This window comes from Lipotes vexillifer, unplaced genomic scaffold (genome assembly GCF_000442215.2).
Source record: "Lipotes vexillifer unplaced genomic scaffold, Lipotes_vexillifer_v1.1 scaffold602, whole genome shotgun sequence".
Taxonomy (NCBI): Eukaryota; Metazoa; Chordata; class Mammalia; order Artiodactyla; family Lipotidae; genus Lipotes; species Lipotes vexillifer.
Genome location: NW_006790307.1, coordinates 216,115 through 234,303, shown reverse-complemented (window position 1 = coordinate 234,303; position 18,189 = coordinate 216,115). Strand labels below are relative to the sequence as shown.

The 18,189-nt window shown below is 37.0% G+C and overlaps 1 protein-coding gene across 2 annotated transcripts in view; it reads right to left on the bottom strand.

The window, feature by feature from the left end:
- PTPRR (protein tyrosine phosphatase receptor type R) overlaps positions 1 to 18,189 on the bottom strand; it is a 268,141-nt gene that overhangs the window by 118,922 nt on the left and 131,030 nt on the right. Inside the window, exons 1-2 of one of the 2 annotated variants that reach the window (XM_007463537.1) lie at positions 17,684 to 17,795; positions 3,244 to 3,357 (exon numbers count right to left, since the gene is read on the bottom strand). In XM_007463537.1, coding sequence (XP_007463599.1) covers positions 3,244 to 3,348 — 105 coding nt within the window. In that variant the 5' untranslated portion in view covers positions 3,349 to 3,357; positions 17,684 to 17,795. Of the gene's footprint in view, positions 1 to 3,243; positions 3,358 to 17,683; positions 17,796 to 18,189 lie in introns of those variants that run through there. The other variant, XM_007463536.1, reaches the window with a different exon arrangement.

Below are 18,189 nucleotides of genomic sequence, written 5' to 3'. Positions count from 1 at the left end.
CTTTCCCTAGTAAAAGCAGATCATTTGTATATGTTAATAGACATTTTAAACAACTTTGGGAAATATTTTTGCCTTTCTTCTAGAAACATTAAAGAAAATCAGAGCTTTAGAATCCTAAAAGACATCTTGGAGATCACCTTTATTAGGTATTCCTGGTACACTTAATATTAGCAGCCCAAAGCCCGAAATCTTCAAATGGCCTTCTTTCAATTAGTTGACACCTCTAGCTTTGTAATTTTATATTTCATTCGATCTGGTTTATTTTCCATTCAGTACTGTAATTTTTGAGATACATTGTTCAGATGTTTCCTGAGTAATTGTGTTTAAAGAAGCATTTTAAAATCAATTAAATGAATTAAGTAAAACCTGATTTAACAGTACAATTATTAGACATCACCACCCCATATATATTTTTTTATAACTTGTATTAATGTGAAGGCTGGACTAAGGAAGGTGATGCTGTCTTTGAAGTTGCTTCCCTGATCCTGTTCTTCACCTTAAATATGTCACACTTTTAAGATCTATTGTTTGGTAGAAACAATGTTATGCAATGATATCATGTTACTTTCCTATTAGCATGACCTCATTACCTGAAACAGAGAGAGAGGATTTCTTATCTTAAATGGCTGATATGCCACATACCCACAAAAAACAAACACTACACAAAAATGACACTGCCTTTCATAGATTCTCTTTGACAACTTATACAAAGCACTTATAAAAGACAATTGTTGTTAGTCTTTTCTTTTTGATACATGGAGTTCTCGCCTGCTAGAAAATTTTCTTCCTTTTTTTTTTAGAAAGTTTTCTTTTAATACAATTTATCAGAAGTTCAGCCACGTATAAAATGGAGTACTACTAGTCATCCAGGAAAAATGTTTCCGTGTTTGCAGTGAACAACAGACAATGACTAAATATTGCATAATACTGATGTGAAACATGTTTGTAATAATTTAAATAGGTTATGACCTAATAACAACAATAGTAGGAAGAGAGCACTTGTTTTGGGCTTGTCATGTGCCTTAAATCTGTTATCTCCAGGACAGAGGTATTAAGTTATTTCATTTTGTAAATGAAGGAACATTAAGTAGCTTGCCTTAGGTCATAGAGCTGGGACACGGCCAAGCTGGAAAAGGAGTAGAATTCTGCGTCTGTCTCCAAAGCACACGCTCTTAATCACCGTACTCTGCTGCCTCAGGTATCATCATAACTTAAACTATTATAAGAACTACTCTTAGAAATAGACATGCATAAATGCTACTAACATCCTCTGAGGATATGCATATCCCTCTCTGGGTGTGGCAAATCCCTCTTTTATCCTTTCAAAGAGCTATTATGCTCTTTAAATCTATATATGTAAAAGTATATCTAAGATATCTGAGTATATATATAAAATCTAGATCTAGATCTAAGACATCTATAATACCTCACTTCTCACTTGAGCAAGGTACACTGTGGATATAAATAACCTATTTCACTCTTTCATGATAATGGGAAATGCTGTATTTCTTCTATGCTATTGAGTTAAAAACTTTGTTTTTTTTTTAAAGCTTATTTAGTCCCAGAAAATAGTTGACTCACAGAACAAAAGTTGTCATGGGGACGAAAACAATTCACCCTCCACACAGAAAAAAAGTGAAAAGAAACAAAAATTCTAAACCAAGATAAAAGCAAATTCTTCTCCATAGTGGGAAATGCAGGTGTTGATGCAGTAAAAAACTGAACTCAAGCAGGAGCGTAAGGATTTAAGGCAAGGAGAACAAGAAGTCCTTGCTTAAGTTTCTAATGCAGGGGAAATTAAGAACAATTTTAAAACTGTTAAAATGATTCTAAAGTCCTTTTTCACAGGAACCTCAGATAATTAGCTTTTTACAAAGAGAAAGTTGTAAGATTTGAATTTGCCTTTCTTTGTCTTTGCTCACACCCACCTTCAAGTGCAGATGGGAACATGTACTTGAGTGATATCAAGGTCCCTAAACACTGAGGAGAAGGGGGAAAGAAAGGATGTGGGTGATAGATCGGTCTAAAGTGAGCCTTATACAAAAGGTCCTTTGGGCTTCCTTCATCCCCACCTCAGATACCCATCCAAGTTTTCTCTCGACTTTTTCAAGGCTATTCTTGCATTGTACTTGGACTGCTGTCCTTAAGCATGGTTCTTCTTTATTCATTTTTTTTTTTTTGTCGTACATGGGCCTCTCACTGCGTGGCCTCTCCCGTTGCAGAGCACAGGCTCCAGATGCGCAGGCCCAGCGGCCATGGCTCACGGGCCCAGCCGCTCCACGGCATGAGGGATCTTCCCGGACCGGGGCACGAACCCGTGTCCCCTGCATCGGCAGGCGGACTCTCAACCACTGCGCCACCAGGGAAGCCCTTCTTTATTCTTTATTCAAAATCCTCTGCCTATGTGTTCACTATCCTTCATCCTGATATATATATATATATATTTTTTTAAGTTATTTATTTATTTATTTTTGGCTGCGTTGGGTCTTCATTGCTGCGTGGGCTTTCTCTAGTTGCGGCAAGTGGGGGCTACTCTTCGTTGTGGTGCGCGGGCTTCTCATTGCGGTGGCTTCTCTTGTTGAGGAACACGGGCTCTAGGCACGCGGGCTTCAGTAGTTGTGGCGCGTGGGCTTCAGTAGTTGTGGCGCATGGGCTTAGTTGCTCCGCGGCATGTGGGGATCTTCCTGGACAAGGGATTGAGCCCGTGTCCCCTGCATTGGCAGGCAGATTCTTAACCACTGCACCATCAGGGAAGTCCCTCATCCTGATATACTTGAAGGGATTTTAATAGATGCTGTCTGGAGACAGTGCCTTACCTGATACAGAAGGTTTCCGTCTTAGGGAGAATATTTTGGGAGTTAGTATCTGGTTGGTGAGACAAGTATTTTGGGCCCTTTTATTCATACCTACCAGGATAGCTAGTCTTGAACTACGAGAAGGTTGACAAACTTTTTCTGTAATGGGCCAGACAGCAAATATTTTAGCTTTTAATTTAGACAGACAATCTGTTGCAACTACTCAACTCTGCCATTGTAGTGTAAAAGAAGCCTTAGACAATATGTAGACAGATAGGTGTGGTCTGTTACAAAAAAACTTTCTTTACAAAAACAGGTGTTATGCCTGATTTGAATCATGGACCATAAAACTATAGCATGGGTGTTCTTTATTATTGTTCATTATTCTTGAGCCCTGCAATAAAGATCAAAACTTGTAATCTGGGAATGCGAAATGTTGGCATCTTACAATGAGGCGATTGATGTGCACTTGCTGGGGTAAGAGTCCTAAAGCTGCGGCCACTCCTTGGCGGAATATCCGAAGCAAGGTTATGTTCAGCCTATTTACATCCATTTGCAGTGTCTGGAAAATAAAAAATTCAAATTACAGTAAATCTTTGATTTTGGACATTCAGTTCCTGACAGATGATTGACCACAACAATTCCTGTGACTTTGAGAAATTCACACTCATGGTGCTTTATTGCATTTTTAATGGAGATAAAAAAATTATAGGGACATTTTATGTGAAATTTTAAATGGTCTTACTTAAGAAGATGGTATATTGTATAATAATGCAATTTGTCTAGTTATAATCAAGAATCATATGAATGATCAATTCATAAAGAATTTCACTGAAATGTGTGTTGGTTTATTTTGCTTTAAGTCCAGATGACAGAATGTAATATGCAGCCAAGTATATTTCAGTAATCCAAGCCAGAGGACATCTTTAATTTGTGTTCACACACAGTCACAGAGAGGAAGATGCTGTGTAAGTTCCATAACACCAGACTTGGCAGTTTCTCTATATAGTGATTTGCTGCCAGTGCAAGGCAAAAGAATGAGCTGCAATAATGCATTTTCAAACTCTGGTAAAGAAGTCAATGGAAGTGCTGATTAAATCTAAGGTAAACAATTCTTATTCCATTGCTTGGACAAACACTCTTAATTTTCAGGTTGTTTTGGAAAAGGACAAGTAAATATTTTAAAATTCCTAAAATATAAATCAAGTTATGCAATTAACACTACATCCTTAATTTAAGCCATGGGTGCTATTATTACATTTACAACATAAACTGGTTAACTATGTATTTTCAATAATGCACCAAAATCACTTGAAATAGATACTTTACAAGGTGGGGAAACCAAACCTTTATATGCATTTCTTATTTTATAATGCTTAATGTGCTAACTTGACCATAGTAGGTTATCAGTAACTGTTGGATGTCTGCAATATCACTTGTTCTATAAAGTGAGGCACACTTCGATGTACACACTTCTGTGATAAAGAGATTGGCTTACAAGTGTAACCTACTATAGTGTAAGAACTCTCAGAGGACCTTCTCCCAGTTTGCTGTAGAAGAAGAATAATACTGTTCCAATAATTTATAGTTTTGTTAAGAAATAATAAATCCTCTATACATAAAGTTGGTACAAAATAAGTGATTGGAAACTGGACCAAATACTTATTGCTACAGGAATCAGAGGGAGTTGGGGAGGTCAAAAGAGGTGTAATGGTTCCCAGTCAAAATGGCAGACCCAGCTGAAGCTCTAGACTGCTATTGTTCCTTAGGATCTTTTAACACTTGCATAGGGGCAGGGGCCATAGAGCTTGGTCATGTTAGGCAGCTGGAACTGGACTCCTGGCAAAAAATTGAGATCCACAAAAGGGAAGAACTATTGAAAATTCTACCCAACACCCCAACTATAAGGTACAACTTGCTCCTGGGAGGAGAAAAGGAGAATTACGCTGGGAGTAGGTAGAAAAGTGACATTAACACCATCAGTAATAATTTTTTTATTAACTAAAAGTCATCTAATGGTTCACAATTGTTTGCTATATTATCCTCTGTACTTTTCTATAGTCTAAAAATGTTTCCAATATATAAAAACACATTTTGATGCAGAAAGTAAGACTTGAGCTCAATCCTGAAGGATGAGTAGGATATGGAAATGCAGGAATGAGAAAAACATTATACTTTTAAGCATGATTTATGTTTTATGGAAACATGCTATATGGAAAATCCAACAGATTAGAAAAACTAAATCCACCTGGTGGCTCTGAGAAACAGAGGTTTCCTTTTATGCAACAGCTTACTTTCAGCTCTGTAAGGCTGTGGAAATTGCCAAGAGATTGGAGTTTCTTTGCAGAGATGTGTTCCTTGGTTCCTGCAAACACTGATGAGGAACCACTGACTTCTGGCTCACCAGCAGTGTTTGTCAGGCAGAGTGAGCAGGCAGGCACAGCCCTTGATTCCCACGGGCAGGATTTGGAGCCAATGGTCTATGCTGGGAACTGAGAGTCAAGGGGGCTGTGCACACACTTGAGAATTCAGTTCCCAGGGCCATGATTAACGAAGCCTGTAACTGTGGAAACAGTATTAAAGTCTAACTTCCTTAGATCGAAATGGTGTATGGAAGTGAAATGGGAACTCAAGATTTAAAATCACTCAAAATGGCAACTTTCCAAGAAGGTAAAACAGTGCATTTAAAACAGAAATTTAGACTCCCTAACTAAAATGGAGAAGTGAGTTGAAATAATTAGTTTAAAACTGCAATCATCTGGTTCATTGCATCAAGCATTTGAATAATTTGCCTCCGTTCTCTGCTTGCCTGTGAAAAGCTGGATTGATTCCAGAGCACATACATGTATTTCTAACTATTCACCATAAAATAGTGATGCTAAAATACAGTACAAACAAAAAAATACATATTTGAGGGCCTAATACATGCCAGACACTATGTATGATCACAGTTTGAGAAAAAGAAAGGATCCTAGACAAAACGAAAATATTATTTCAGAGAAAATAAAATAAATATGACTTCTTATAATAAGAGGATATATGTTACCACCTTCCTCCTGGATAGATGCTAGAAATACATAGCTTCTTCTCATCCTATTAGGTGAGATCATAACAACTATGATAGGATATAAATTTCCATGGCAATGACAGTGTCACAACTTCAAAGTTAACATATAACAGTACAAGATATATTTTAGTCTTATTCTAAACTCATTTGGTCATTTCTATTATTTAACATACAAATGACTGAAATTTTTAACTTTAAAAGGGATTATAATGCTCTTTCCAAAGGTAAATGCTAAGACACTTCACAGTAATGAGTAACGCAAATAGAGTTACTTTCCAAAAACAAATGAGTATTTGTATTGATATTACAAATATATAAACACACAGAAAAAATTAAACATAATGAAAATTCAAAGACTTCAGACTCCATCTGTATTTAAATTTATTGGACCTCTGCCTTGTAAAGAGATTCCTGAGTCAGTTCCTTTTATCTGGGGCCCATGTCCCCTCACCCACTTCTGCTTCCTCCCACAAAGGAAATACCACGGTGTAATATGACTTTCTTTGTTTGGTCACCAGACAGTCCACTAAAGTAGTTGTAGTCTATGAGCCTTAGATATAAATCAGCCTGAGGAAACTGATTAAAATGTAGTGCTTGAATTTAGGCACCAGCATTATGTTTATACTTTAAGTATGTGATTGGCTTTTAGCTATTTATATTTAAAGGACGGCTGAATTATTTTTGCCTGAGAGGGGGTCAGGTTTCAAATATTAGTTACCTCTTGATGCTATAAGGTAGCCTGGTCTGTCATCTGATCACCCCCAGTAAGAGTCAAGATCACACCCAGTGGCCCCATTAGGGAGAGGAAGGCCAAAGAGATGTCCTCAAAGCCCCTCAAAGAAGTCCAGTCTCAATTCCCCACAGCAACAAACAAACCCAGCTTTCTTCAGGACCAAGCCAGTCAGGAGGAATCCACTCATCTCCTTCTAACTTTAACGTGTGCTCATTGCTAGTCGGGATCTCTAACTTCATTCTTGGCAAGGAGTCTCCCCTTTATGGCCAGCAGTTGGATTGTCAAGTGATCCCCGGGAATAAAAGCAAAAATTTCTCTGTCTCTGAACAAAGAAGAAAGCCCTGACCTATTGGAGGCATTTTACACCATCACCCAATCCCTTCTTATAACTCTCTGTGTTGTCCTCTACTATCACTTACATACTAATGATTTTTATTTTCATATTTCATGTTCCCACCTTTCTCAGAGTCCTACATCTGCTTCCCTCCACCTGAATGTTCCACTTATGCCTCAAACTCGGTATTACCCAAACTGAACTTACCTTTTTCCCTCTCCTCATCCACAATCAAATTTACTTCTGATTCTATATTTCATATAATGTGATGAAGTACCATATTTTGAAATCATGTTGACTCACTCTTTTACCTTATCTTTCACCCTACCATCATGACATCCAATTAATTATCAAGTTCTGTCTATTCTACCCTCTAAAAATCTCTTGAATGTTGAATCCATCTTCTCTTCATCTGTATTTCCACCATCTTCGTTCAGGCCACTATCATGGCTATCTGGACTATTTGAATAGAATCTTCATGGGTTGCCAACCTTCTATGGTCTCTGATTCATTCCTCATATGGACCTGTGCAACATTCTGGCTCAATCAAGTCACTATTCTGCTTAAAATACTTTGAGGAAATCTCATTTTTTAATGAAAGGTCCTAACTCCTTGGTTCACTGCCATTGTCCTGTCCTTCCAGTCTTACCTCCCAACCCTATCCACCATGCACATTATAATCCAGCTGTACCTAAGGTGTCTTAAACATGCCATGTCTTTTTGTATTGGGTCAGTGCATATGTGGATCACTGGCTAAGCCTTCTTCCTTCTCTTTGGAGACTCAGCTCAAGCACCATTCTGTCAGATTTCCATGACCTCTCCTTCCCCTTCCTTTGCTTGCAGCTTTCAGTTCTACGTTGGACTTTACTTATTTTCTGTTTACATTTATATAATAAAAAATTCATATTTATTACAAAAACTATAAAGTACAGAAAGATACATAGTAAAAAAAATGAAACCATGCTTGTCTTCTCCTAACCTTTTATTCTAATCCTCAGAAACAACAAACAACAACAAACAATACTATTTCTTGTGTATTCTTCCAAATATTTTTGATGCATATAGAATATAAAATAATATGTATTTATTATACATGTTTATTATTATTAAATACAAATAGGATTAAACTATACATGTTGTTCCATAAGTTGCTTTTTTCACTTAATATATAAGTGAAATATATTAATATATTTAATATACTAAATATATCTGAGATGCATTTCTGTATTCATAATATATACTGCTATTGAATATCATGTTTTGAGTCTCATCTAATAATTTCTTACTTTTAATAGTTTAGCTTATCCCATTGACTTTTATTATTTTAGCAGATCTAAATGTGTCTTGTTATTTTATGTTACGCTATATTCCGGACACATAGGCTCCAGACCCGCAGGCTCAGAGGCCATGGCTCACCGGCCCAGGTGCCCCGCGGCATGCGGGATCCTCCCAGACCGGGGCACGAACCTGCGTCCCCTGCATCAGCAGGCGGACTCTCAACCACTGCGCCACCAGGGAAGCCCTATGCTATATTTTAAAATTTGTTTTTATACCTCCTTAGTTTTCTGTCTTTTGCTAAGTGGTCTGATGTTTTTTTGGTGGTTCTATATATTTTTTTCTTCCCGTGCCTATAATCATAATGTTAAATATTGCATGATAATATATTTAAATCTTTATTTCTTGATATATAAACTTCAGAAAGTATTTACTAACTGCTGCTATGAAAAGTGAGAAAATGTACATCTCTTCCCACCAATTCTCATGATCACTTTCCAGTTTTTATAATTATATTATTATTGTTGTCTTATTATATTTTATGGTGTTTATATTATATTCTTTATAACAGAGACTACTCACCAAACCGATTGTCTCCTCCTGGAACCTTAGCCCGTTTCTATCTTGGTGGAGCCATGTAATAGTGCTCACCAATTAGTGTAAATGAAAGTAAAGTGATATTTTCAGTCTGAGGTAGTCTTCTCCACTCTCTTCTCTCTTCCCTCTGTCTGCAAGCTGGATGATTCCAGGATGACCCTAAGCCTGTAATAAAATGGTGGCCCCATACAAAGGAAGATGCCTGGGACCCGAATCACTGCATGGAGCAGAGGCCCTGCCCAACACTCCTCATTAAACAGTAACATGAGTTAAAAATAAACTTCTATTGCATTAAGTCACTAAAATATTAGGATCATGTTAGCATTATTTACACTGATGAATATATTCTGTAATTATAATTTTTAAAGTTCTACAGCATTAGTTACATATCCAAATAGTCATGATCATGATCAGCTCTTTTTTAGAAGGGTGTACCATTCCTGCATTCTTTACTTTGATGTATCTCTTATTTAGCTGGATGTCATTATCAAAAAGCTTCTTTCAAGCAGGGTTCATGAGTGCTATGTTGCCTGAGGCACTTGAGAATGTATTTATGGTGAAATGACAATAAATGACAACTTGGCTGAATATTAAATTCTTGATTCAATCTTTATTTTTATTTTTTGCCTTTGAACTCTGCTGCTATTATCCCAATGCCTTCTGGCTTTGAAATTTGCTACAAAGAATACCCTTGCCTGAGGCTAGCCTGTCTTTTGGATAACTTGCTTTTTCTGCCTGCAATCTCACAAGAGTCTTTAAAGTTAAAAGAATTCACCAGGATATTTCCTTGGTTTGATAGTTTCTGCAATATAGTATGCTCTTGAAGTCTACATATACCAGATTCCTTATTTCAGAAGTATTTTCTCCTATTATATATTTGAATGATTTTTCTCCTAAATATTTTTTGGTTCATCTTTAAGGACACATTATGCAATTTTATATTCTTTCTCTTTAGCCACTTTATGTACTTATTGTCTCTTACCACTTGTATGTCTTTATTCAACTGAAATTTTCTCAGGTCTGCTCTATGCCCTTGTATGTTTTCAGCAGACTCTGATCTAATTCTTTTGTTTCTAATGTGATTTTGATTCTATAATGTGTGTTTTATTATTATCTTCATTTATCTTCTGAGTTGTGCCAGTGTACTCTTTGTGATGCCCTCTTTTAACTGTTTCAGACAGGAAGTGACACAAGACTTTCGTTTATAGTTTCTTGATCTTCTCTAAACATTTTAAAATCTATTTTTCCCAAAGAGTTCATCTCCCTTTCTCTTTTAACATCCTCCAATAACTTTCTATTACATTTAGAGTTAAATTCAATTACATGGCTTACAGGGCCTTACTTTATCTGGCTCCTGTTCCTTCTGAATTTCATCTCATATCTCTCTCTCAAGCCACTCCACCCTTTTTCCAGTTCCTCAGACAAGCTGTGCTCATTTCCACCCCATGGCCTTGGCATCTGCCTGCCCACTGGAGAGATGTTCAACACCACTGTATGGTGGGTCCTTCTGATCTTTCAGCTCTCAGTTTAAATGTCATCTCCTCAGAGAGGCCTTCCCAGCCTGGCCATTCCCTATCACATCACCCTGCTTTATTTTCTTCATATCATTTATCACTATCTGACAGTTTCTTGTTTATTTTTTTGTTTATTGTATATCTTCCTTTACTAAAATGTGAGCTCCATTGGTGTGGGAACTTGCCATTCTGGTTCTCTGTTATATCTCCAGGACCTGGAACAATGCCTGGTATTTGGTAGGTATTTAATAAATCTTTGTGAAATGAAGGAATACATAAACCATCATACTCAACATTGTGTAGTTACTACATTTGACCTGTGAATGACATGTGTTTGAATGGCGTGGGTCCATTGATACACAGATTTATTTCACTAAATATGTACTACAGCACTACCCAGTGCAAAGACTGGTTGAATACAAGGATGCAGAACCTCGGATATGGAGGGCTGACTGTAAAGTTATACCCGGATTTACGACTGCACGTGGGGTCAGCTCACCTAAGCCCCGCATTGTCTGAGGGTCAAAAACTGTAATTGGAAGAATCTGAGTTCCATGATAGGGGTAGAACGGGTTATAAAACCAGGGTTATAAGCTCTTGAGGAGATTAATATTTGGTTAAGTAGTTCACTTGAAATGCCTAATCACTCAAAAAACACGAGTAGATTTAACACAATTTGTATTTGGCTTGTTATTAATATGCCTCTGATACTTTGACTACTACACAGTTCAGGAGGGAAAAAACAGTTTATTTCATCTAACCAATTCTTTGAAACTTGTTTCTAATAGGCAAAATCAATATAAGTTTTCTGAGTTGTGTGCTATATTGGTTGTAAATGGCACTCAAACTTAATCAGTGTAAGTGTCTATTTCTTGTGACTAACTTGAGAGTTTTAAAATTTATCTAATTATAAAAATTAAATATGCTCATGATAGAAGATTTAGAAACTACAAAGAATTAGGAAAAAGAAATAAATATTATGCATAATAGTTTATTCCGTCATTCTGAAATAAAGCTTGTGGTGCTTTTAGTGTCAGCTTTTTTCTGATATGTAGGTAATATAATGTAGAATGCATATATACATATTATATATACCCATATATATCTAATATATAGTCATACAAATATTTATCCATTTTAATGTGATGCCATAACTATCACATTTTTATGGCTTTTCTCTTTCCATGATGTTAGGAGGAAACACTTATTCCCCAATGCTGATGTTTTCTTCTGTGCAGTGGCAGCTCAAATACAGTAATTTTCCTGGTGCCTTCCCTCCTCTGTCTCCTCAGGGGAGGGAAGTGACTTGTATAATTGGTGCATTTGGAATGAGATACTGAGGCATGTGTAGCTCTGTGCTTTCCTTTTGGGGTCCTCTTGCCTGTAAAGACACTAAAACCCAGTATTCTTATTGCAAGTAGTAAAGTAAGTTGCAAAGGCTCTGTCCCTTCAGGTGAGGCCACAGTTGGCCAGTACTCCTGTGACTGGTGGGTAAATTTGCCTAAGAAGGAGAGGTACCCATAGAAGTATACTGTCATGCTCCTAAGTCACATCTCCAGCAGCTCTGTCAGCAATAAAGTTATATTTCTTATCTCCCCAGGTCTGCTTCCTCTGTCTTTCTGGGTCAGGAGAAGAGGGATGCTATTTCTTATACCCCTCAAACACCAACTCATGGTACCACAAAGTTAGACGTTACATTGCACTCTGTTGCCCATACCCCTAAAAGGCAAAAAGGCTCTAAATCTTTTCTTGTTAGTTGACCTTGATTTCAGCATGGATATTTACAGTGGCAGCAGGGTTTAGAGGAAAATCAGGTTGTGTGGTGCCGTGGAGTCAGGAGCAGAGTTTGCAAAAGAAGTTTGTCAACACTGCTAGATGCTGCTGAAGGTTAAGAAAAATGCAGACCAAGAAAAGGCTCTTGGATTTGTTGATGAGAACTAATTGGTGGCCTTCAAGTAGTGACTCTCAAAATATGGTCCACCATCCACTGGAAGGCCAAGTGAGTCTTTGTTGGAACTTATCTGAAAGTGTGGGACCATTGTGTGGATACACGGGTGCCTAGGGTACAATTCCGCAGACTTTCTTTTGTCCCAAAGGGTCATTTAATGGGTTTTTTAGGGTTAGTACAATTTGATACAATTTGTCATTAGTGTATATTGAGGCTTTGAGGGGGTTAAGATGTGATTGTATACTGAAAATACAGGCAGAACACCAGGACCAATTTTTGCTGGGGACAAAGGAGAAAGATAAGATGGTAAATAGATAGAAAAATCTTTTTCCCTCAGGTGGGAGGAACTTTGAGCTTTATACTATAGCAATAGTACTTCAGGTGACTTAATCTTTCTTTTTAAGATCCTTACACTGTGATGAGCTACCCCTTTTAACACATGAAATGCTGACACTAGTTTTGGTCAGAGTAACGTTTTGAGACGTCTTGAAAACAATTGCAATGCCAACTTCATGAGTCTCTCATATCCTTGGCTCTGTTGTAGTTATGGCTTGCTAAAGCAATCGATCAGCTTATCAGTTAAAACAATTTATGAAGGAGCTAAATGCATATTGGTAGTAAATGAGAAAAGGTATCTTAATTTTCTCATTTAGAAAGGAAAGACTTAGTGGACATGGGAGATATTCAGGAGGTTCTTGAATTATGATCTCACACATTTAAAAGCTTTTGCCTACTCTGTTTTCTAATAGCTAGAGAGAATGTACATGACTTTAAATAATTGTTTGTGTGTTTGGAAGTTGCAGGTAGGTGAGCAAATACCAAATAAGAAAACTTTGACACACTATAATATAATAGTTAAGAGCATGGGTTAGTTAGACAGATTTGGATTTATCCTGGGCTGAGTGGCCTTGGCCAAATTATTAACTCTCCCTGGGCCTCAGTTTCTTTGTCTGTCAAATGGAGATGATAACTGCATCCCTTTCACAGGGATTTTGAGGATCACATAAGTTATCAGACACAAAACAGCTAAAACTGACATAAAAAGTGCTCCATAAACTTTGCTTAAAGATATGGATTTATCCTTCATTGATGTTAAAAACAACTAAATGATCTGCTTCTTTGGATACGCAGTACAAGGGGACATTGAGTTGCAACTCTGTTGATTAAATGAAGGTCTTATACTTATTTCCTGGAACAGTAATAATATTAATACACAAAGAAGTGGCCTGATTGGACGCCCAGTGCTTACATTTACTGATTTAACAATCAAGGAGTTTTAGCCAAAAGTCAATTAGGAAATCTAGGTCAGAGGAAAAAGCAATGGTCAAAACAATTTGATTTTGCTAAAGTGATATAATTTTTGGAAGAATATATACGTGAGGTTTAAGGTTAAAATAGCACATTTTAAGAAGGCTTCTTTGATTCCAGAATCTCTACTTCCATTTACTCCCTACTCCATCCACCCTTTCTAATCATGGCTGTGTGAGCCATCAGATCAGATCCCAAATTGTACAGAAGACTCCTTATAGCTACTGAATCAAATTCATATGCATCATCCTTTTCTTTTTTTCTCTCTACTACGACAAATTAAATATTAATATTGAAACAGTCAAATATAGTGACTTAGATTAGAAGCCCTATCCTACTCATTTGAAAAGCTTTTTATAAGCTATTTATTTCTTCATTTCATTAATCTCTCTTTTCTATTTTAATAGGACCTCTTAATTAGTGTTCCCTTTCTCATCCTCTAATAACATTCTTGTAAGAAAATCTTTTCTTTTGCCTTTAAAGACTCCTATACTTTAGCAATTAAGTTAAGAACTTTTATACCTTGTTCTGAAAACTTTAAATTCTATACAATTTTGAGTAAACCCCCATCCTTATCATTAGCTATTTAAAAAAATCATGAAATGGTTAAGGTCTTGACTTTTCCAAGTACAAATTCAATGGAGGAGATAAGGCTTCCAAAAATTAGAAAATAATACTTTATGTACTTTTATGATACTATCATTCCTATATTTTGTGATTTTGTGTCCATTTACCCTTATTAAAAATATTTTAATAAAAATATTTAATAAAATAAATATTTTAATAAACATATCTATGGATGAAATAGAGGAAAACAGAGGTTTAATATAAAGTTCTTTGGAGACGGGAGAAAACCATGATTTATCCACAAATAGATATGCTGAGTACAGTAAACAAATATAATAGCAAGTTACTGGCTTTTAACAGAGTTTTCAAGTCTCATTATTATATGTTCAAGTCAACAGAAATTTCCACATTCATCTCCCCTGATTATGTACTGAATATTATTTCTTCCCCATTATTCTCATTCCTGTGTTCTCTTTTGGTCTCCTCTAAATTGTTACTCTCCGCTTCCTTCAGCATCTCTCATGCTGGGGCAGACACAGTAACCAAAAGCTTGAGTGGAAAATGGCTGGAATCGAGGCCAGGCAGAAACTCTCTGGACAAAAGCCCAAAGCTCAGGCAAATGTTGCCTGAAAAACAAGGTTAGACAAATTCAGGTTTCTACAACCAGCCCTGTCAGGATGACGAAATTCTAATCACCACAGCTGTGACCGCTCCATTCATGCAGCTTGTCTGAAAAGACGGAAGAGACATTTGACTATCATATCCAGTAAGAATTGAGACCAAACTGACTTCTAAGTGGCATTTAGGGATGCTTGGAAATAGATGTCCCAGGGCAAAATAATAATCCTTCAATTCTTCAAGCACTTTGCTTCATAGTCAGAAAGTGATACTGTCCCAAGCCACCAAGTATATAAATACTACTTTAAAAAAATGAAGAAATTATCAATCGTTACAGGCTACTGGGTACTTTATTCCAGATGTGAGTAAAATAGGGAGATGGCTCACTTTTATTTTCATGGGCTTGCATTCAATCAACAGGAATATATTCTTTTGGGAATTTCGACTTTTTCACGTGCAAAATCTTGGACTGTGAGGTGGCAGGGAGACCACACAGGCTTTCAGACATCAGTCTGATCAAAAGGGTGGTTTGGAGTCTAACATCCCTGGAAGGATGTTATAAATTTACTTTCATTTCCATTCCCTCCATGATGTAGTTTATGTTTCACTTCTATGACTGTAATAGGATTCTGTTTTTCACTCTGCTGGTGAACCACCCAATTCCCCAAGAAACATGGTAAAATAAAACGAGGTTTATTGGCATGTGTTTGGGGATGCAAATAAAAACTCTATGATTTAATGTCCTTTCAACTTTTATTCTCGGTAATCTTGATTTTTCTGTCATGGTGGGAATTAACCATTTTCTGCATAACTAAAAATGAATAGAGAGAACATGGAATAAGTTTTAGTCAATGTTCTTGTGTTTTTTTCATCTGCAGAATGAGATGGCAAAATAATAAGTGTATAATTTTCCACAATATGTTATTTTTGTGATTAGCACTCCAAGAACCATCTCATTTCTGGAAAATAAAGATTCTGAGTGAGGTTGTCTGCAGCATAACTTTAATGCACAGCATGACTGTGCCAATTTCATCCTGTTATTACTTCTCGATCTTCCCAGTAATACTCTTTTTTTTCCTTTCAGCATAATTGGGGTCATGGTATTTATTAGGATTGCTATATCTCTGAGCTAATTATTAAATTGTTAAACAGAAGTACATGGATTGATCAGAAAAACAAAGGAGACTATATGAATCTTATTCCTCCTTGTTACAGCTAAATATAGAAATGGCTAATATCATATAACACAATCTAGCATCAACTATCAACTGAATAATTCACACCAGCAATTTAAAAAATAAATTTAAGACTGTGGAAGCTGTAGGAAAAGATATTTGGGTGTACAAAATTAAGAAGCCACATCTTCTTTAAGGCTTTAATTTCTATTAAATGACAGATTTAAACAGGTTAGTCCTCTTCATATTAAAAAAATATTAAAAGAAAATCACTAAAAACTTTTATTTCTCTTTAATCTAAAATCTTGCTGCTAAACCTTAAACCCCTTTTTGAAATTATTGCCAAGCCATTATTTGGCATTATTATCTCCTCATGTTTCACACTAGAGACATACAAAAAAAAAAAAAAAAAAAAACCTGACAGCGCTATATTTTGTGGCAAATAGAGATTGACTTCTTGAATCCAATGATATATTTGGGGCATCTTGATGATTGTTTTCTGAAACATTGAATCAGACAGGAAGTTAATCCAATTTTATGATTAAGATGGATGGAAACACCAGATGCACTATTTTTTGACATTGTTATTCATCATCGCAGACCACAGATAAAATCAGAATAATCCATAATTTTTTTTTTTTTTTTGCGGTACGCGGGCCTCTCACTGTTGTGGCCTCTCCCGTTGCGGAGCACAGGCTCTAGACGCACAGGCTCAGCGGCCATGGCTCACGGGCCCAGCCGCTCCGCGGCATGTGGGATCTTCCCGGACCGGGGCACGAACCCGTGTCCCCTGCATCGGCAGGCAGACTCTCAACCACTGCGCCACCAGGGAAGCTCATAATCCATAATTATCTACCAACACCAGAACCACTATATTATCTTTAAACACTCAAACTAAATTCTTATTTTTAATGCTTGTACACCCAGAACTTCATACAATGCCTAAAACATAGTAGGAACTCAATACATATTTTTTGAAATAAACTTAAGTGAACTAAATAGTACTTTGTGAGGCTTTTCATCTGAGGATAGCACTTTCTGTACAGATTAACTAATGAATTCACACGTAACTTTTAATGAGAGCCCTAATTCTTATGAGGACAGCCAAGCTTTCATAATAAGGATCTTGGTTTACCGGTAGAAAACAACAAAGCTAAGGTCCCCAGTTGGGAATTAGACGGGGGGTGTCTCCTGTCCCACACTTACATTCATTGGTCCCCCACATACGATTACAATGGAAGATACTGACTAGTCTTTTAGTGAAGTCTACGTGCAAAGGCAGGGTCCCCAAGATGCGGTATGATAGAAAGTCTGGATTTAGTGACTAAGCCCACTGTTAGCTCCCCTTTCCTTTTCTAGTTATCATAAATGCAAGGGGTCATCTTTTCCCTAGTGTCAGTGTAGGGACTACACCAAGCAAAGCCAAGAAAATAGCTGCTCCACTCAATAACTTTTATGAAAATTTTCAGTTCTGTCCAAGTGAATGTATTTGTAATTCTATTCTCTTTAGGATGGATACAAAATTTTTTATAAGAAACTTCTTGTGATGGTGGTAAGGTCTTTACTGTTCAGAGATATTGAATAATTGCATAGCATTTAATTTTAATTTCAAACTTTGAGGCTAAAGCTGTTTCCCTGGATATCACAAAGATTCTCTGCTGACTTATACACTCACAGGAACAGATACAGACAGAAATTGCAATATTCACCCTCTTAACCTAGCACCGCTAATGTCATGAAAGATTCTCTTACGTGTTTGGAAATTGACTGGATGTTGTGGTAAGTTCGACTTCCATTTGCTCTCCTTTTGTTATTTTCTCACCTTAGCAAGCTGGACTAATCGTAAAGGTTTCTAAGCTCATGTGCTGAGATGAAGCCTCATTCAGTCACCTGGAGGTAACTGCCTGGTACTATTTCTAGAGACATTGCTGATCCGAGGCCTACTGTAGCAGCCTGTGCAGTCCCAAGAGGTACCCCAGGTGCTTGTTGTTTCAACAGTTTATAAGAATTGAAATGCATGATTTTTTTTTTCATGGCCATTAGCAAAACTATAATATGAGCACTCTATGGGCTATAGACAAGGTGAGTTGCATGAAGAGTTTTTTTTCTGTCTTTTAAAAAAATATATGGGGCTTCCCTGGTGGCGCAGTGGTTGGGAGTCCGCCTGCCGATGCAGGGGACATGGGTTTGTGCCCCGGTCTGGGAAGATCCCACATGCCGTGGAGCGGCTGGGCCCGTGAGCCATGGCCGCTGAGCCT